Below are 22,330 nucleotides of genomic sequence, written 5' to 3'. Positions count from 1 at the left end.
AAACGAAAAACGACAGGACTTTTTGAATGCCCTGGTATAATAGGCGGTTGTTGACTTGTGTTATTTAGTTGAAGTTTGTCTTTAAAACATGATCGATTGATTTAAATCACAATTTTATTTTTAAATTAAAACGATAATATATCATGATATAGTAGGGAAAATGTAAATATTTTAGTATAGCTGGACGAAATTATTGGGACAGTTAAGATTTTACCTCAATCAATATAAAATTATTCTATTATCTTATTAGTCTTTTATTATTTTCTGGGACGTTTATCATTATCGTCTAACTTATCACATTATTGAGTCATGTATGACTCAGTAATGTGATACGTCCCCACTAACTGCCAACCCAACCTTTTCTAGACTACATACAATTTTTCTGGCTCTATTAATAGTTCCATTTTAAAAATGCCATCCCATATTGCTTCTTCAGCCAACTTCGTAACCTTTCCTGCCTCCATCCCCAGCCCCCCCCCCTTCCCACCCTGCCTTTTATAGGCCAGTATACACCCCCGACCATTTTAACCAACGTTTACTAAAGCACTAAACTCTTATTTAGGTAAACATTTGTCGAAACCTCAATAAATATATATGTTTAAATTTTTGAGTACTTTATTTCAACGTACAGATCTTCTAGTGTCTGAAAAATTAAAGCTTAAATAAAAATCGACAATAAAGTATGTAACATATAAATGTGCCTCTACGCGTATGACAAAGTATGCCAAATATCCGTGCATACACAAGCATCGGAATGAGTTATTTGGATAGACTGGGACAAGTTGGCCTGGATTTTTCGCAGTCCCATTGATTGTCGTTTTTTTTACACAAATCAAAGGGCTTTGTGCTGCATCAGTTAGCATTGTTTTAGAACTGAGGGACTGAATGCTTGAATCAATTTGGACCTCCGCATCAGAATACTTGCACAACAGATTCACATTAACAAACTTCACAGTTTTCAGGCTAAAACATTCAGGTCAATTACAGAGCACCTAGGTATGACAACAACACAATGTTTCATTCTCCCCCACAAATATAGGATATAAATTTGTTTTGTTTTTCTGTATTTATTTTATTAAATTATTGAATACTTTTGAGCTGTAAGTGTTCTTGATCGGTATCAGTAATTAGGGTGTCTAAAAATTAAAAGTTTTATAAACGTCTCATTTTGCCTCCATTTGACTCTACCTATTTGCGTTTCAGGATAGTGAATGCAGATTCAAGAAGAGCGATGTAGGAACCACCGATGCAGGATTCGTAAGGATCCCGTCCGGTGACGAACAGGCCTTACTAGAAGCTCTCGCTACACAAGGTCCAATTTCTGTGGCCATCGATGCATCTCATCCCAGCTTCCAATTCTACTCCGAAGGAGTGTTCTACGAGCCCGAATGCAGCAGCCAGCAGCTGGACCATGGTGTGTTGCTCGTTGGATATGGCGTTGAGAATGGCCAGAAGTACTGGCTCGTGAAGAACTCCTGGAGCGAAGAGTGGGGTGAGAATGGTTATATCAAAATGGCTAGGAGCAGGAACAACAACTGCGGAATAGCATCCCAGGCCAGCTATCCGATAGTTCAACCTTCTGCTAGCTCTAGGCTCACCGAATTCCAAAGTAGACGCCGTGGCAGCGGGGACAGTGGAGGCAGTGGAGGCAGCGGTGGCAGCGGTGGCAGCGGTGGCAGCGGTGGCAGCGGAGGCAGCGGTGGCAGGGGTGGTAACAGAGGAAACACTGGCAACAGTGGCAGCAGTGGCAGCAGTGAAAGTTCAAGCAGTGAGCAGACCCCGTGAACTCGTCCTCTAATCAATATGTATACGGTCAGCATATAGTTCGTGAAACAACGTTTCTTATACTAAATCAAACACTTTTAATTTCCTTCTAATGTTATGGAATACCTACATTTCTGTAATGAAAAGTTTGTGTAAAATATAAAACTACACCATCGCCTTCTTACAAAATTGTTTTTTTTTTTGTTTTGTTTTTTTAACCAGGAAACAAGATAACTGATTTTGTTTTAAATCTATAAACCAGTAAAAGAAAGTCGATCAAACAATTTCATTAACAAGAAGTTTGTAACCTTCAGCATGGAATTAATGTACACAAATATTCTGATTACCTAGAATATATATGATGATATCCTACCAATGGAGAAGTCAACGAAACTAATATTGTTTCAAAGTATGAACCTGTAATGCTACTATATCATGTAGCAACTCAAAATCAGCACCTAATGAATGAAATAAATGTCCAATGAATATGCTGAAATTATTTGAAAAGTCAGTACTGTAACTAATGCGATTATGTTTAAATAAAAATACTTTGTAATAACTCAAAAATAAAACTGTGTGGTTTTTCATTTGTACGAATAAGTTGAGTTTCTTATTCAGTTTTAGTGCCAAACATTTTCTAATTACTTAAATCAATTATAATAATTATAATCTATATAACTTTACACATAAAAAAAAAAAATTATTAATTGAGAACGGAAGCAAAATTGTTAATTCAGGTGAAATTTTTCCATCAATATTTTCTATAGATACTTGAAAAATGATTTCTGAGTTTCTACGTTGTTGAAAAAAAAATCCAGTTAAGGAAATATTTGTAGAGGACATGGAGAGGGGCAATCATTTGACTTGGGATTTATTAAGGGTACATAGCAAATTGAACTACAACTCCAATTTTGAGTGGTAATAGGAAATATGGAACAGATAGGCGAAAAAGAAATTAAAAAATGCAACGTGGTCAAGCTATAAATGATCAATATGTGGTACTTATCTAGCACTTTTAATGTTTTTTATGAGGCAGTAATGGCCGGGAGTATAAAGCATGGCTTATATGGTCAATATAATTGGAGCAATTTTACGTAACGTGTTTTATATTGCTGCATACAGGACATTATTGGTGTAATATAGCCTTCAGGCGAAAAATATACTAACGAAATTCAATATTGACCGGGCAAGGCGGCACCTTAGCAACCTCGTGTCAGAAGTGGCGCCACATAGTGGGAGAAAACGGTCCATGACTGCCATTAACTATGATACATTTTACTTCTAGAAAGTTTTCAGTATGCATCAGGTTATAAAATACCTATAATAATCATTTTTTTTCAACTATTTTTCTGAATATTATTTTAACCTGAATTCAACTACTCGGAACTAATGTTAAAACTATAGTTAATTTTTTTTTTATTTAACAAGACATGAATGGCCTTCCTGAAAGGCCCTAACAGATGCAACCTACAAATCGGGAAATGTCCCAAGATGATACTAATTGGTCTCAAGTATAATTATGTGACATAACAATTAAAAAAATAAATAAAGTATAGACTCCTATTTTTTTTTTTAATTCGTCCCACTTTGTGCTGGTTCTAATCCGCCTTGATGGGTTAAAGTTAGTTTCGCGACTGATCCATGGAATGAATCTCTATCATTCCACTCGGGCAAGAAAGTTTTGGCAATGAAAACCACCAAGAAATTGCCAGGTGGAGGGAAAAACAATTTTATTGCTGATCATTCTTACTACTATAAACTGATTAATTAATGTTAATAATTTTCCATTATTGTCTTTGAATTAGGGAGAAGTCTCTGGCAAGGTATTGAAGAAACACATCTGATGTAGAAACATTCCAAATAGGATTATTCCTGTTGAATTGTGTTAAATTTATGAAAGGTATATTACATAGAGCTTAGAATGAACATCGAAAATTAATTAGAAAAGACCTTAAGTCTTAATATAAAATATTATGGAACAAATTATGGTAACACTTCTGGTAAGTTTTTTCTCAAACCTATAGCCATTTATATTACTTTTTTTTTTTTAAATTCAGAATACGCATACAAATCCCATACAAAAAACTGAATCAGGACCTCAGAAAACACAATAAACGATCCCCATATTACAAAAGTAACAATAAATCGAAATCTGCAAGCGCTATCGAAAATCCAATTCCAAAACATATAATCAGAACATCACAAAATCTACTGAACGGGTCCTCATTTCAAAGAAAACTCTTGAAGTAACACTAAACACAAATAGTCACGTGCGGTCATAACTGCTATAGTAAATTTGAAATAGGATTCTCAAAAAACTGATAAGCGATACCCATGCCGAAGAGTTCTGCCAAATAATTAATTCGTATATGCTCCATTGAACAACATATCGATATTAGCCACTTTGAAAACCAATGAACGATCATTAAATTGGTAAAATGCACCATCCCTCCCTTTAAAAAATATAATTATATTAAAAAGCATATTATTATTTTTTGTTTGTCATTTTATATCTAATTGAAAATAACAATTTATGTAAATTATCTAATAAATGTGGGATGAATATGCTGAAATTATTTGAAAGATATTATTGAATTTAACGTAATTATTTTTAAATAATAATAGAAATAAAAAATATTTAGGTCCGGTTGAGTTACAATTGTAATAATATTCCAACCGACTTCATACGATTTGACAAAGCTAGCTATAAATAGTTTACTTATATTAAAACAAAGAACACTCCTTGAAAAAAAATGTAAACAATAAATTCTCTTAAGAGTACAAATTAAACTTAAAATAATAAATATTGGAGTTCTATCAGTGGGTAGATTCTCCACATGTTTGTATCATGTCACTATGTCATCTACTGCAAATTTACTTGTTGTATATTTGTGTATACAGTTGTAAAGAACAATAAATAAATTATTAAAAAAAAAAAATCATAAATGTATGTAGTTTACAAAAACATACACATACACAAATTCTACCAATAAAAAACCTATATTTTTTTTTTGTTTAGTGTGATAAATTTTTAGACAGCAAAACTCGTCCCACTTATAGGTTCTATGGAATATTTTTGGACACCATCAACTTCCGTCCCTAATGCTTTTCCAGGATAGGTTAGACTAAATAAAAAAACATTAGAGTTCATTGAACTGGAAGTCTCCCGTGAAGCTAGTTGCATACATCTTTCCTTCTTAAATTCTGCTTTGTAGCCTACAGAATTTTTTCTAAAAAGAAAATATACCTTGATTTTCATCAAAATCATTCAAAATAAAAAAGTCTATTATCAATCCTTCATCAGTCATACGTTTATTTTAAATATTTCAGGATTCCTCCATTGTTATTCCTCTATATTTTTGGAATCATTACAATAAATTAAATCTGTAATTTTCATTGTATATAAATGTTATTCATTTCATACTTCTGCAAGTTATATTTCATAGAACATTCGTTTGTAATTAAAAGAAGAGATACTGTTAATTTTCGAAATAGCACCTGATAAAATAATATTGGCACTTATATGTAAATATTTAATGAAGGAATATCTTGAATAATGAAGTATATCTATGCGTGATTAGATTGAACGATACAAAATCGAGTCATAGTTCTATTCTGGTGTGATGACAGAAGGGCTGAGCACAGTTTGACAGCTAACTAGGTAGGTTATATTTACTTCGGGACCTTTCGGCTGTTGCCATGGTCACCGCTGTGTGGGGTCCCCACTTTCCTCTCTAATTTAAGAATGATTTTGTTCTTATATTACTTTGGGACCTCCTTTTTTGAGTCTAATGCTGACTCATTTCGATATCTTCATATTTCACCTTTTCTTTGTCTGAAATGATGTTCAATGTATCATCTTATGAATTATATCAAGGACATAAATTTATTAGTTTACAATTATTTGTGTATTTATCTTTAAATTGATGTCCATTCATGTTATATTCTATTACTAAAAGGACTGTGGAAGTGTGTTGTTGATATTGATTATCTTCCCCCATAATTCATCCTCTGTTCTCTCAAAATGGATCAAGATTATTAATCATCACCCATGACATCAGAATCAGAACAGAACTGTTGGAAGTTATTTTGCAACCTGTCTTGAACTATGGTGAAGAAGGTTTTCCACTTTAAAAATCAGAATTATGCAGAGTTGAAAAAACATCATTTGGAATTAGGAACACTTTTTTCTGATCCAATATTTCCAGCTATTGATGCCATCCTTGGTACATCGAATATTCCTGCAGATGTCATATGGAAAAGACCAGGGGTATGCTTGAAATATTTTAAATAAATTTTATTATCATTTTAGAGTAAAATTTGATGATATGTTTATTACTACTTATTTTATTATTGCGGAATAACTTCAGGAGATTTGTGAAGACCCAAAGCTGTTTGTTAATGATACTTTGCGCCAGTGTCACTTAGTGAGACCTGGGGAATTCAGCTGTAATTGGATGGTTTCAGCTTGTGCAATACTTGGAGGTGTCAGTGAACTCAGAAACAAAGTAATATAATCCTCGAGTTGTTAAAAAATTGTTGTTTACATATATGGTATGAATATCACTACTAATATTAATTTTTCTTACAAAGGTGATACCTGATTATTGGGAACAGGAATGGGGGGCTAAATATTGTGGGATATTCCATTTCATGATATGGAGGTTTGGTACTTGGAATGATGTTGTTATTGATGACTTTTTACCAACAGTGAACAATTGTTTACTTACAACTCAGTCGTGTACTGAAAATGAATTCTGGATGGCTCTTATTGAAAAAGCATATGTGAAGTAAGGAGAATAATTTTTTGTATTTCGATTCTAATACCTCTGATTATACTTAATTCATAAAAGCACCATTGTTAAACTTTCCAAAAGTTTCTTTGATTTTAAAAAAAATTTAATCCTGAATTAAATTTTGTTCTTGGTAAGAAATAATAGTAAACATTGCAAGAAATATAAATTAAGATGTTACATGATCACACACATAAAAAGGAGTTATGAATTTTGTTTATTGAAAAATGAAGTGAATTTCAATTTGGCATTACTAAAATTTGCATCTAAAGTGAATGTTCATTAAAACATTTCTATTTTTATAATTAGATTACATGGTTCATATGAAGCATTGAGGGAACGGGAATTATCTGATGCTCTTGTGGATTTTACTGGAGGAGTATCAGAAGTTATTGACTTCAGTGTTGAGCGTTACAGTGAGATCGAAGATAAAAGAAGCCAACTTTTTGACATCCTTCTTAAGGAATCAAATGATCACAGTATTATATGTTTCACCCTCACTGTGAGTTTTTTTGTATCATCAATAAATTATTTAATTGATCTATCTTTATCTCTGAGTTTTCTTCTTATATTTTAAAGCAATATATTTAAGCTTGAGGGTTACAATGTGTTTTCGGTTTGTATATACACTACTATTTTGGTAAACCCATGATTGTATAATAGTGACATAAAACCCACTAAAATGGGCTTATCTACAGCATACTGCTATAGACGTGTTTTGTTAACAAGAGGTGGCATTTTTGCACCTACAGATACATTCTGTTTATTTTGGCTGCATTCTATTAAAATAACATCCTTGTTCTGTTATTAATTTTTGATATCGTTTGTGTTAAAATGAAGTTAAATACAACTTTTTATTAAATAAATCAAAACTTGTATCCTTTTTTGTCTCAACACTTTTTATTTTTCACCAGTCCAACGTTTCGGCCATTTTAGCCATCCTCAAGGACATCTTCAATTATATTTTCTTCTTTTAAATTTTAAAAAATAGGCTTTTAACTTATAATTAATGAATGACCTGAGCAGAATAGCCTGCAAAAGTAACTCTAAATTTAATGTGAGGAAGAAATTATAATTGAGGATGGCCTGGTGAAAAATAAAAAGTGTTGAGACAAAAAAGGATACAAGTTTTGATTTATTTAATAAATAATTACCTTGTCTCAAGAAATTGAAATAATATAATTAAAGTTAAATACAACTTCATTCGGAAAGACCCTTAAAGGATTGTTTTGTCTCTCAAGATAGTGAATATTGACAGCTGTGATTTATGTAAAGCTGTCTTAAAGTTCTGATTCCATTTTGTGCCTTATTATGAATATATTTTTAATAATTTTTATTGCTATGTAGGTCACAGCTGTTGACTTCATTTTACTCTGAAGATTTAATGTTCCCTAAAGGGAGGTTTGTATGTGGATGTCAGATGTAATTGGAACGTATCCATAATTGAGGTTTAACTTTTTCAACTTACTTAAAATCCATGTTTTCGAAGTTCTAAACTGAACGATGGAGAACCATAAAAAAAAAAAAATTATGTCAGAACTAGCAGGTGTCAGAGGTAGTGAAGGAAAGATGGGGAACAAAATAAAATAGGAAAGATAGATAGGCTGGCCATATTTGTTATGAAATATTTTGCTTTGATTCACCTAGTCATAGCAACCACCATTTTGTAAAGTGAGCTGAAGAAAAGCAAAATTAAACATTCTATTATCATACACTAAAGTTTTCATTCCTTGACCATTTCTTTTGTTAAATATAATATTAATCTCAAAATTAAGTTTTCTATAATTAGAAACTGAATTATTATCTAGACATTCATTGGATAAAAGCCTGATTTGGTAAGGAGTTATTCTGTGGTAGTGGAAAAATTATTTTCCGCTGAGAAAAATTATTCACACATCATTTGAGACATAAACAACCTAACTTCCAAGTTTCAGTTGCGTTGGTTACAGAAAAACTCTTAGCGTCTCTAAAAAACAGTTTGAATTATGAATATAATACATTGTAAAAAACTGAACCGGTTATTTAAATTTCATTATTATGGAGTATTTATGGATACGATATTGCTGTTTTTCTGAAAGGAAGCAGAGCAAAAAAAAACTTAATTTACTTGGGGTGTCCATTTTTGTGACCAGGAATAAGATTTTATGATAAGGAAACACAAAAAAATATTTTTCTTTCATTTATTTTATAATTTCAATTAAATACTAGTTCATTAACAAAAATTTAGTAAAAGTGTGAGAATGTAATGTCTGTAAATTCATTTTATGGAGTTATTAAGGAGAGATACAGATAAAATGTTGCTTTTCTGGAAGGAAACAGTTTGAAGAAAAAAAAAAAAGAACCTTAAATTACTTTGGGTGTCCATTTTTGTGAACAGGAGTGAGATGTAATAATAAGGAAACTCTAACTGATTTTTCTTTCTCTTATTCTCTAATTTCCCTTAATACAAGTTCATCTAACAGATATTTAGTAAAAGTATAAGTATGCAGATGCTGCGAATTCATTTTAATAAGTTCTACATTAGACATATAGACCAGTAGGCACTATTGTACTGTTAATCAAGCTACTAGATTATTAAAATCAGAATTAAACACAATCTGATGTAATTTTATGGTTTCTATAGTCCTAATTTGTCTATGGGTCTAACATTTTTTTACAAAATTAATTGAATGTTGTGCCTCGATCTTATGTTATCATTGGGAGATATCCTATGGTTTTTATGCATTAATATGAGATGCTCATTTTTAGAAATCAAATCTGGAAGCATCGAGCAAACCTTTGTCCTTAGCCTGTCAAAGACCTTGGAACTTAGTTCATGGTAGGGTTTAAACTAGATTTGTTGAGCATAGGTGGTAGTACATACTTTTTCCATTAGCGTATGTCGATCTTCTATAAATATATGTACACATTAAGTCGACTACTAATTTCCAATTTCCCGCCATTAACTCTATTCTTGGCATGAGAACATGAGTTTTACCACTACTTTGTTGAATTGTTTGGTCTCCTAAATATCTTAAGAATAGATGTATGACCAACAGTCTATAGTTTTGAATCCTTGTGCAAAAGATAATATCACAGTTGTGACAAGAAGCTCTTGTTAAATAGAAAAATTAATAAATTAATTTGAATACAGATCTAAAGAAATCTGTCAAGATTGAGAAACTACTTAAAATTCATAGCTTTTTTTTCATAATCTTTCATCTTATTTTTTAATTAAAAAAAATATTGCTCTTATTGTTAGTATTTCTAAAAACTGATTTAGTACAAAAGTGGTGCGTAATTACATTTGAAAATAACCTTACATCAGTAATTATTTTATACTATTTATTAAGATACTAATTATTTTAACCAAAATAATAGAAAAATAACAAGAATATATATATTTTTTTATTCATTGGTCGTCAAGAAGATTTTTAACTATTACCTCTACTATCAGCCCTTTAGATAGACCAAGATATGACCACATTATATCCAAGAATTGAGTACAAGGTCCTTCATGACTATTGAATCATAAAAAATATGATGGACTAACCTGTTTAATTTGGCTGTTGTATAGGCTTAGCTACTGACAATATCATATGTATATATATGTACATGTATATACAGCACAATATAACTATCATTGCCTTTAGAAATATTGATGAAAAGATCCTGTGACCTAACATACATACAGCTTGACTTTTGCATAATAGGTTGGACTTCTGCGATTCTACAACTTATAACTATAAGTTAACTATAGATTTTTATCTACTCTCAAAACTAATGTTTAGTTATAAAATGGATTTAAAACATCAACAATTATTTCATCAGAGTTATGTATATAAAATTTTAGCTTTAAAAAATATCCTGAGCTTTATGCTCTCTTTTCTAACATTTACATTAAATTTTAATGAAACCCAACTGCTAGCTTATAGAGAACAAGTCAAAAGTTTCCATGAAACTGTAAAAATAATAGTTACTAGATAGGAACTTCAATATCTGTTTTTAATACAAAATTTTTGTCTTTTGTAAAATTTAACCTAAAATAAAAAATTATATTAATCAGTTCACTTGTATTCGTCTGATTTTTGGTTTGAAAAATTTCAAGTAAATTACTATAAATAATGTAGCCATCCCATGTGAAATACCAATCGAGTACAAATAATAATAGTACCATCCACCGGTCCATTTCGCCCAAAAAACCCAAAGAATTGTTAGTGAAACATTTTCTATTATTGTAAAAAAAAAGAATAAGCTGTAGAAAAGATAAGACTTTCTGAACTGTATTCTCACTTCGACCAAACAAAAAATGTAAACAAATGCCAAAATTAGTTTAACCGGAATTAAAGTGCTTAAACGTGGAGTAGGTAAGATATAGGCTAGATTAAAGAGGTAGTGTGCCAAGCACACGCCCAAAACCGCCCATGGGAAGAAACTAAATGCTATTACCAGGCAAAGAATTCGACCAAAAAGAAAAAAATACCAAAATGTAAATAAAAGAATACTGCCTATAGGATTATCTTCTTCCATAATTTTTATTCCTGTAGACCTTTGTTGTTGAGAATTAACGTCAAGTTCTGATAGATTCAGTAGAGTTGTTAAAGATCTGTCGTTTGATGACCATACTTGCTGTCTTCCTCCTCTGACCTGAGTTTCATATCGCTGATAAGAAGCAGCTATCCATGCAAGAGATGCCAAAGATGTCATCAAACATATCACTTGAACTGCCTCTGTAAATAATGGAGTAAAATTATTATTACAATAATTAAATTTTGTGCCCTTATTTTTACATTTTTCAGTGTTGTATTTAAGGCAATTGGTTTAAAAACTGGCTCAATCTATTTTCAAAAATTTTGCAAAAAAATAATCTGAATTTGTTGGACTGGAGCACTTTAGATCCAATCCTATAAGTTTGAACCCATTTATATGCTGAATTAACTTTTTTTTTATCAATACTGTTTTGTTAGATGATAGACTTTGAGAACTTTCGAAAAAAAAAATATATATGTATATATTTTCTTCATTTATTTATTGCTATTTACAATTGTACATTATAATACATTTTGTAAATTTGATCTCAGTTGATATGGACTGTTACAGGCATGTAGAGAAACTACCCATTAGTAGCACTCTAAAAAAATATATATATATATATATATATACCTGTGAAAAATGTGAATCAAACCGAATTAAATGAAAAATATTTTAAAATATATTTTTGAAAAGCTTTCTTGAATTTAATTATTTAAAAGATGAATATATGATTCTGTAAACAATTAGATTAATTATATATTAACTTGAACTAACTGTGACAGTATTAATTGATGTAGATATTTTATTATGAAAATTTAATTAACCAATAATGGTAACAAACAATCGACATAAAAATATTATATTTTTATCAGAATGTATATATAAATCAGGAGCATAGCACATTAGTTTTTTGTTAATATCTGAAAAATATTAAACTCATCTCAACCAAAATTAAACTCCTGTTAGTCCTAAATGATTATGTCAATAATAGCAATTAGATCCAGAATCGTTAACAATCAAATCCCTTTTTTTTTTAAAAAAAACATCAGTTTCTACATCAATTTATATATTTATAAATGCAGTATACTATCAACCAATTTCATGCTCTTCCTAATTCTGTAGTCTTCTAAGGTTTTATAAAATCTATGAACTCTATCTTATTGCTGCCTAGATTTAACAACTTACTTGAGTTCCCTTTTATATATGTTACTAATTGAGGATTCTCATGTTTAGATGACAAGCCCTACCACCCATAGATAAAAATTCTTAAATTTTATAAGAGAGTAAGTTTAATGAATATAATTTTCCTTGTTCCTGGAAAAATAAGATCATTAATTTCTGTTACTACATTTTTTTATTATTAGATGAACTTATGTTTTAGAGATAAATTTTATAGTTTAAAGTTTTGGAACAGACAAACCTAATATAGATAAACCATTACTTTATTACAAAAATGTAATATATATATTTTCTTAATTTTCATCATAAATAAACAAGACCAAAGATACGTGAATGAGGTCAATGCCTCTGGGGAATTTTTATCTAAAAAACAAGAATCAGAACTGTTTTCTTCATTTACTAGATCTGTAACCAAAAATAAATCCAGTGGGTGTCAATACAAAATCAGAGGGTGTCAATAAAGATATGATGATCAACATTAGAAGAGCTGATAGAGATTTTGTTCAGTTTTGTGCGATGGAAATATATAAATATCCCCTCTTGAAATCTCATGCTGCTGGAAGCTATAGAAGAGATGATTAAATTAAAAAGTTAAATGGATCATTCACAAGAGAAAGCCTAAGAAAGTGTCTTATGAGGAATTCACCCGTATACAAAAAATAAAACTATTGATAGCAGAAGCAGAAATGATAGGCCTTAATGTTCTCATCATCTCAGAGGCATTGAAAGAGGGACCCTGGACTGAAACCTTGAGATAGGAGGAGGATTATACTGTGGATCAATTAAAAGAAAATAGTGTCAGTAAAGGCTGATAGTGCTTGCAAAACAAATGGTAAAGTGGAAGCTATCGTTATGATTGATGAATTAATCCTTATTTGTTAAGGATCTTATTTAAATTTTTTTTTTAATATATGTATTTTAAAGTAAGTCAAAATAAAATTTTGAGGAAAAAAATTAAATATAAGTAGGTACATTAATTGTAATTATAGTTAATCACCTGTGCTTGAGTGCTTCGAGGTGCCCAGTACTAAGAGTGATATTTGTAGAATGGCTTGTGGTCCTGATTGTAAAAATGCTTGTGTAAACAAGTAATTTTCAATTACGAACACACGTGTATCTTCAAATTCCCTTAGTGCTTCTTCTCTCTCTGGGTCTTCCAATCTTATGGCTTCTATAGACCAAAATAATCTCTCTGCAAAACTTAAAGAATATTTGATAAAATACTTTTTATAAAAACTTTTGATTTTTTTAATAATTTTTATTGTACTTTAATGTTAGAATTGATTTAGTTAATTGTTTTTTAATTAATTGCCTCCAATTTCACTCTAAGAAATGAATTATATAAATATTGTATGTTTATTTAAGTATAATAATTTTTAGTAATGTTCTGTAGTTAATGATAAATAGTTTAAAAATCTAAATTTAACAAATTAAAAAAAAAACTAATTGACATCCTAAATGGAACTTTTCCTTTTTATATGATTGCTTACTACTGAATGTAATTTTGAAACTTATAATAAATTCAGCTCTCTCTCATATAACATTTTCTTAAATCTTTTTTTTCTCTGTGAGCCTTCCATAAATTGCTCATTATTTTTTATAGCATTGCTTCTGAATCTTATTTTCTTGATTTCAGCATAAACATTCTATACTTTTCATTTCATCATTTGTTTCTGATTTCTTTCATATACATATATATTTTTTTTCATCTAATTGTAGTATTACTTTGGTGATTATTAACTTGATTCAATCAATTGAAAATCCAGTTTTATGGGATGTATCAGTTAAAAATGGATTATATGGTTGTTACATTAAATACAGTTTCCCATTAAAGCATAATAATGTGAAATATAAAAAAACTAAATTTTAAGAAAATAATTTGAAACCTGTTTGAAGAATTTATTGCATTTGAGGTCATTGTATGAAAGTCAAAACCAGAATATGATTTGACAAATGATAGCAGTGCTGCCATGAGGTTCCTCTATAATCCAAAGTAAGCTATTAATTTACCATGATTGATAAAATTTAAATGATTATTACATGGTTTAAACAATTTTATTTTTGGTTGACTATTTATTTATTTATTTTTTTAAGTATGTAATAAAAAATCACTCAATTATATTTTTTTAGCTATTAATTCAAATTCCCAAATTGCATTTTAGTTTGTATAGTTTATTCTAATTATAATATTAATCTGTTTGATTAGTATGCATAAAATATTTATGCAAAGTTGTGATGCTGTCTATTATGTTATTACATAATTAGATTATTGTTTTCTGAATACATCATGTAAAATTTGTTCCATAATTTAAACTGTTTGTTTTTTAACTTGTCTTTTTGGTTTGTTAAACCAAAATTACACATCTTATATATTCTAGAGAATTAGATAATACTGTTATGTCAACGATTATGTTGGACTTTTTATAGTTTACTTTCTTAAACATCACCCGAATATTTTATTTTAGCTCAGTTAGGTGCAAACTTTATTAAGCTCTATATTACAATTTATTTTATTTTTATAAATACATTTTACATTAACTTTTTTTTTGCTATTACTTCTCCTAGTTTAAATTTAAATATGCTTATCTGTAATGATATATATAATTTTAAAATATATATTTTTTTTTTTTTAATTTCTTGAGACTGGTAATTATTTATTAAATAAATCAAATTGTATCCTTGTATAGTCTCAACACTTTTTATTACATCAATAGTCCAACGTTTCGGCCATCCTCAAAGACAATCTTCAAATATAAATTTTCACCTCACATCAAATTTTAAAAATCGTTTTGCAGGCTATTCTGCCCAGATCATTAATTTTAAGTCAAAATACCCTATTTATTTAAAAATTCATTAGTTTTTAAACAATATATAAACAAGTTTGTTTATATGGTATTGATAGTGTGGATTAATTGAAAATTAAAAGTTTTAAAAACTAATGAATTTTTATATAAATAGAGTGTTTTGACTTAAAATTAATGACCTGGGCAGAATAGCCTGCAAAACGATTTTTAAAATTTGATGTGAAGTGAAAATTTGTATTTGAAGATTGTCCTTGAGGATGGCCGAGATGGCCGAAACGTTGGACTATTGATGTAATAAAAAGTGTTGAGACTATACAAGGATACAATTTGATTTATTTTATATATATAATATTATATGTAAAATTATATTTTACTCACCAATGAAGTGGACGAATCGGGAACAGTAAAAATGCAGCTGTTTCTACTGATAGCCAGGTGAACGCAACTTTGACTTCTTTTGTATCAGGTGGTTCTGATAGCCTAAAGAAATAGCTGAGTAGTGATGGAAGCACAATAAATAACAAAGTTAAAATTCCAGCGAAGTAGTGCCCTTCATTTATAAGTTCTACTCCAACTGCTATGTCAGTAGCGATATCAGCTATGAACAGTAGTATAAGCCATATTGTTGGTAGTAAAAAGAGAAGCCATAGCTGTTGCTGAACAGTTAAAGGGAAATCCAGAATATGAGATGGTTTTGTATCGAGGACTGAAAATGTTGGCCTCATCCTGCAAAATACAATCATATTATTAATTTTAGGATATCCTATTATCCATTAGTTATTTTCCTTAAATGAGACAGATTTTAATAATCACAAAATAAATTCAAATAAAAAGTGATTTTAAAGGATTAAAAAGTCACTAATATTTATTGACTAAATATTGATTAGTGTAGCTGATCATTACCTATCATGATTTAAAAAGCTTTCTGTCCTTGAATTTATGCTAAGATTTGATTTTAATATTGGTGGCATTTTATGTTGATATTTTTTTAATATTTAACATTTAATGCTATAAAGGTTCATTTTAATATATTTTTAAATGTATCTTTACTTTCAGTAAAGTTTAAAACTATTTTATATATTACTAGCTGACCCGGCAATGCTTCGCTATTGCTATATTTGAGAATGTAATAGATTTAATGAACACAATTGATAGATTGATATAAATTATTGTATTTAGTTAAAATTAAACCAATATACGCAAAAAGAAATGAAATGGTAATTTGTATTATGATTTAAAAGCTATATCGATAATTTTTTTCTTTTTACCTCAAACCTCAAGGCTCTAACTATATCTAATAGTGAAATAGTGGAAACCCATGTCCTGGATACATATGAAATTAAAATTATTGTAAAAATTATGGATAAAACAGATATTCACAAAAATATTGGTTGGTTTCCCATTGCATATGTGGGTTCAATCATAATTTCTGTTTCATTTCATTGCAAGACTCTTGAATATGCAATATTTTCAATAATACCAATTCCATATATACTAATTTACATAAATAAATGGTTTGACTTGCAACATTCAGATAATGCTATAATTTATATAGATGAAGTGATAAGAAAAGATAGTGGTTACTATAGTAACATTCAGAGAACATATTGAAAATAAAAAATGACTTTGCTGTATAATCGAAAATAAAAAAAAAATTGTTGGCCTATTTTACCCTTAGCTGCATTATGTTTTTATAATTTGTTGTGAATATAATATCGTTTAATGGAATCTGTTATATTTTTTCTTATTCTTTGGTAAGAGACAAATTGATTGGTATAAAATAACAGAGAAAAAGAAGTTTACTTTCTGAGCTATGCACAAAAAACATTTAATTTTGCTAATAACCTTTTTTCTACCAGAGCTAACAGGGATTTCAGTATTTTTAAACCTACCCATGGCCAAAGGGAACATTTTGAAAAAAAACAAAACAGGTAAATCGGTCCAGCTATTCAAAAGTTTATTGTGGACTAAGATCCTACTATTCCCTCATATATATAAAGATTGATTTAGATTTTCAGCTGATCTTTTCTCTCATATTGTATCTGTCCATTTCTGATATGACAAGGAGAAGAGAGGGGTGCATCAAATTTTTTGTAGGACATATTCTTACGGTGTCATGAAGTTCTGGGGGAAACCATATATTTGTGTGGTTTTTAATTTGGATGACTTTCAAACCAGAGAAGAAGGAAATAACTAACCACCTATACTTGTTCTACATAAACAAAGAACAAAATAAATGGATCCACCTCTAATAAACTTTTCATGAGCACCACCCATGGTTTACATTCAGTAGCTCTACGTCTGTTCTATGATATTTCATTTCTTTGATATAACAAGAATAAAACATAAATCGATGTAATCGGATTGTGTTTATTTACCAATCTTTCTCGACTTTTTCACAATTTTATCAGTAAACAATTATTTTTTTTATTCTATTTTTATAAAAACTTGGAGTCTATTAAGAAATAAATTTCTGGCAGAAAATTTGTATTGCGTTACAAGCTTTGCTCCATGCTTAAATTATAGTTGTGCTGCTACATTTACTAATTCTTAATTTACTAACACATTGTTATTGTGTTCATTCCTATGAGTGGATGAGAAGTGAAGGGGCACAAGTAAAAATTTTGGTAGTAAGAGGTTTTTTTACTATCTACCGGCGTATGAACAAAATTTAAGCTTCAGTATTGAAAATTTGTGAAATTGTTAGTTACTTATTGACAATTTTACCAATATTGAAGCATAAATTTGCTTCAGGTACAAGTTGATAAAAAAAAGTCTTCTTCATAAAATTGTCAGTTGTACCCTCGACTTTTATTTTATTGATTTCTCCGTCAATACAGATATTTGTTTTCATCTAACCAGATCAGTTTCAACTTGCTAATACATTGATTTTTTTTTATGAAGAATTGTCATCAAACCATTCTTTTTAAACCTAATTAGTTTCAGCAGATAAATTCATGATGGTAAATAAAAGAATTATTTTTTTTATTTTGATCTAATTAAGTTTATAATAATTTAGGTATGTTTTATAAACACCTAAGTTTTATGGCAGCACTAAGTGAAATGGTAATATTAGTGGCAAAAAAGATAATAGAATTAAATTTTATTTTTCATGGACTACCTCTGTATTATGGAACTAAGGGGAACAAATTCTACTCTGGTAGATACTAAAATATTTATAACGTGATCCAAATAGTTTCATTAATAGTTTTGTTTTTGTTAACTTTTATTTCTATTGTAGTTATTCTTATTAAATATTCCTTTAAAAACTTCAATAACAATTTTTATTTATTTTTTTTTTGTTTTGATTCTATTTATATGTATATTATTCCATTCATTAGATAAACTTTGATTGGAGATGATTCACAGTTTTTTTTGTAGGAGTTAATCGTTGATATGCAATGACTCAGGCATAAGATTTATTCTGAAGCGATTGTGAATCATACGTAGAAGGTTGTTCATGCTTCTTCAAAACAGATTAAGAAAGCAACTTTTGAAATATATTAAGAAGTTTTAGCTTATTTACTGTAAGCTTTACCATGTTACATTGTCATAAACACTACAGTCAAATAGATATCCCTCCACATTTTGAAAATAAGGGTTATGATAAAAAATTGTTTAAAGTTTAAAAAACAAAAGTTCTCTGAAAAAACTAATCTGAAAAATATTTACCTTTCATTTTCTTGAAATTGAAGTTAACAGTTCATTTCTACCCCTGATCAAAATATTAAACTGATATTATTTGTTTATAGTGATACAAGAATAGTCTATAATTAGAAATCAAACACACCGACAGTATTTATATTTTATTCATTACATTTTCATAATGAAGTAATTATAGTAATAATTAAAAGCAATTAACAAAATGAAATAAAAAGACAATCATTTACCTTTATTATGATTATTTCTGGTCTAACAAGATTGATCCTAATGTATCATTTGGATGTTTGTTGAAAGACAAAAATTATTTACATCCTAAATTTCGAATTTGATTTATTTAAAACATAAAATTTTGGTAAATTTAATACTAGGCAGGTGAGTCCTTTATGAAGCTAACTGGTTTTACCTTCTTATCTATATTTGCTTTTATATGGAATCTGATAAGGTTAATTCAAATTATTAGTTTTTTACTTTTATAATCTAACTTAATTTACAATAAATAATCTCTTTGTTATTATATCTTTATTATTTAATTTAACTAAGGAACATTTCAAACACATTAAATAAAATACTATTGGTAATAAAAGATAATTTAACAATTTTTTTATTTTAGTCTTGGTCTTAGCTTGTGTATAATTTATTTTACTGGTACTAACATATTACAAAAATCAGAACTTTTCAAAAACATTATTTGTTCTAGGCCGATAACGGAAATGAACTAGGTACTCGTACTGAACTAGGGCTTGTCAGAGGTCATACTTACCACCTTACTGATATTAGAAAAACTTATCTTGCGGAAACAAATCTCAAAAATCTTTTCAAGTAAGTATATTTATTTTATTTCTCTTAGTTGGAATATGAAATAATAAAAAACAATATTTTTTAAATATTTAAACATATCAGGTGTAAAATGAAAGTATAAAAGATTTAAAAATCTAATGTAGTCAGTATAAATGTAAATATAAAATTTAAAAATAATACCCGAGGAGTTGGGGAAATGTAGTTCAGCCTGCCTTGAAAATTATTTGTCATTGTCAACATAAATAATCATAGAACAGTTTTAAAAAGTTTATTTTCAGTTGTTTCTATTAAATTTTTTTTTTTCATTTATTCATTATTGATTTTTTTAAAACTTTAATTTATGTGATCATGATCACTGCTTACCGTATAATGAATTGTAAATGATCTATAATTTACTATCGCTTAACTATTATTATTTTATCAGGAATCAGAATAAATTTTACTTCTAGACACTGATGGAAATTAAAAGTTATTTTTCTAAAATAAATTTCATTTTTAATTTTTCACAAATATATCTGTAAAAGAAACAATAAAATGAGTAAAAATTAAGCTGAGTCTAGAACATTATTTGAATACAAATAAATTTAAGTATCCATAATTTTTTTTTGTTCTTTATTATTAACAATATGCGTTATTTACTGCTTATATAAAATAATACATTGCTTGGCCTTTTTTTTAATGTTTCTAAAAAAAATTTTTTTTTAATAAATCAAAATTTTTATTATTCTCAATTCTGATTTTATCTAAATGTAAAATAATTAATCCCCTCAGATAATATCTATTTATAATGCAATACTTAACACAATAAAAATATTTAAAAAAAATTAAGTGTTCTATTTAATATATGTTAATGCTGAATATTTAAATTGTATTAATTGTATATAAACTAAAATCATAGTTTCATTATACTTTTAATCAAAATATATGGATTTGTGTGAGTATATTTTTTCTCTCTCTCTTTATAAATTAATAACCAGTATTACAACATGAAATAGTTTTTCAATGTTGTGCATAACACTTTATCCAACTGATTCATCATGAGGAATACGGTACCTTAGCAATGTGCATAAGGAGAAATCGGTTTTTCTATACAAATCAACTTATTAAAACTATATTTTAAAATATCAAACAAATTTTTTATTTATACTTGTTCCTTTATTTTTTTTTTTTTGCACTATTTTCTTTATTATTAATGAATAAGAAATGAATTTTTGCAATCATTTTAAATAAAAATTTGTATAAGGGCCTCTTTTGTTTTCCCCTTTTGAAGTAACTACTAACTTGGTTTCTTCTAGCAAATTTTACAAAAAAAAAAATTAATATATTTTTAAAAATGCATTTATTTAGTATTAAAAAAATATTTTTATTTGTTTTAATATAAAATGAGAAATGAGTGAAAATTATTTAGGAAATGAGGTTGTATAATTACCGGGTATTGTGTTGTTGCAGAGATAGCATGAATAGATTCCTTCGGCTCTTATTAGTTCCAGGACTTCCTTCCTGCCTCTTGTTTCAGTTTTATTCATGTCAGAATTTAACTTTAATTTATTACTTAGCTCTAGCATCAATCCTTTGTCTTTGAAATTTATGTTGGTTAAAAGTAATCAAAACTGTTTAAAAAATAAGCTTTTATTTAAATATGTTGGCACTTCATTACATGCATTTTACTAACTTATTCTAAAGTTTAAATTTTTTTATGTTTCTATTTGTTTATTATGTTATTATTATTATTAATATTATATGACTTAAGTTGTTTGATTGATTTTTGTTCTGAATATAACTTTAATTTTGCTTTGCCAATGAATATATTTTGGGTTTGTTTTCAAACTGTTTTTAATTATCAAAAACTGATTGTCTTTAACTTAATGCAGGTATTTATGTTATAAATCTAATAATCTTTCTAAATAAATTCAGTTTTGATTATAGATACATTTATATGATTGCTTTAAATTCATTACATAATTTTTTTTTTTTAAATTGTTATATATTTAAAGATATAAATTATAAAAAATACATCTTACCTGTTAACTTTTTCTGATAGCGTAAATGAAACAGTCTTTCCTTTCCTCTTTCCATTTTCAGAACCTTCTTGCGATATATCCATGTTTTTCCAATCTGGTATTTGTTCATTCATCATTTATGTTATTGGTCACATTTTATTTTTATCACTGATTCAATAAATTTTAAGATTGCAGATAAGTTATTTATACTGTATTCATGGTTTTTGATCATATTTTGTAATGGGCATTGACAGAGATCAGTTTTACTGTTGATTATATTCTGTGGGCTGTGATATATGGAGAGGGACCACTGAGTTTCAGTTGTGGCTGGTTATCATAATACTGGAGGGGATGGTTCTTCTGGGTCTTGTTCGCTTGATTTAACACTAACATTGAAACTGTGAAGTGGAAACAATGAAAGAATTTCATGCTTTTCCCCCCTCCCCATTCCCTTTTAGTTTTACATATTAAATATTATATTATTGAAATTTCTGAGTTACAGAATAGGTTCCATATTATATTTCAACCTTATTTTTGTTTTATTTCTTAATTGAATTTTTGAGTGTGTTGTATAGCATTCTATTTTTTTTTTTTTAATTATACTTCCTTCAAAACTTATTAATTAGTATATTATAATCCTATTAGATAATTACAATCATATTAGTATTAATTAACTCAATAATAGGATTGTAATTATCCTTTGAGCCAGTGTATAAAAATTATGTAATGATGAGTAAAATATTTTATGAATAGTAACAAATTAAATAAAAATAATAAAATAGAATAAAATAATAATAAATAATATTAAAAATAATAT

The 22,330-nt window shown here is 28.3% G+C and overlaps 3 protein-coding genes across 6 annotated transcripts in view; 2 read left to right on the top strand and 1 right to left on the bottom strand.

The window, feature by feature from the left end:
* Positions 1-1,953, top strand: part of LOC106684521 (procathepsin L) — a 9,279-nt gene extending 7,326 nt beyond the window's left edge. The window contains exon 5 of the mRNA XM_014426652.2: positions 1,204-1,953. Within this exon, the coding sequence (XP_014282138.1) occupies positions 1,204-1,785 (582 nt within the window). The 3' untranslated portion in view covers positions 1,786-1,953. The remainder of the gene's footprint in view (positions 1-1,203) is intronic.
* A 3,439-nt stretch (positions 1,954-5,392) lies between these two features.
* The window catches only part of LOC106684387 (calpain-5), a 28,646-nt gene continuing 11,708 nt past the window's right edge, over positions 5,393-22,330 (top strand). The window contains exons 1-5 of the mRNA XM_014426441.3: positions 5,393-6,034; positions 6,135-6,272; positions 6,358-6,554; positions 6,867-7,059; positions 19,413-19,534. Of these exons, the coding sequence (XP_014281927.1) occupies positions 5,873-6,034; positions 6,135-6,272; positions 6,358-6,554; positions 6,867-7,059; positions 19,413-19,534 (812 nt within the window). The 5' untranslated portion in view covers positions 5,393-5,872. The remainder of the gene's footprint in view (positions 6,035-6,134; positions 6,273-6,357; positions 6,555-6,866; positions 7,060-19,412; positions 19,535-22,330) is intronic.
* LOC106684395 (XK-related protein 6) lies at positions 8,724-21,848 on the bottom strand. 4 transcript variants are annotated; one of them, XM_067052860.1, is made up of 5 exons: positions 21,535-21,848; positions 20,943-21,123; positions 15,431-15,778; positions 13,246-13,448; positions 8,724-11,266 (listed from the first exon to the last, which is right to left on the bottom strand). In XM_067052860.1, the coding sequence occupies exons 2-5, from the start codon at positions 20,969-20,971 to the stop codon at positions 10,599-10,601; spliced, it is 1,248 nt and encodes a 415-aa protein (XP_066908961.1). In that variant the 5' UTR covers positions 20,972-21,123; positions 21,535-21,848; the 3' UTR covers positions 8,724-10,598. The 4 variants fall into 4 exon arrangements, with proteins under 4 accessions (XP_066908961.1, XP_014281967.1, XP_014281939.1 ...); XM_014426481.3 differs by lacking the exons at positions 20,943-21,123; positions 21,535-21,848 and adding exons at positions 18,725-18,767; positions 18,943-19,113; XM_014426453.3 differs by lacking the exon at positions 20,943-21,123.

Source organism: Halyomorpha halys, unplaced genomic scaffold (genome assembly GCF_000696795.3).
Source record: "Halyomorpha halys isolate HHAL.00 unplaced genomic scaffold, Hhal_1.1 Scaffold29.1, whole genome shotgun sequence".
Lineage (NCBI taxonomy): Eukaryota > Metazoa > Arthropoda > Insecta > Hemiptera > Pentatomidae > Halyomorpha > Halyomorpha halys.
Note: the sequence above shows the minus strand (reverse complement) of the source record. Positions and strands in the feature narration are given on the sequence as shown.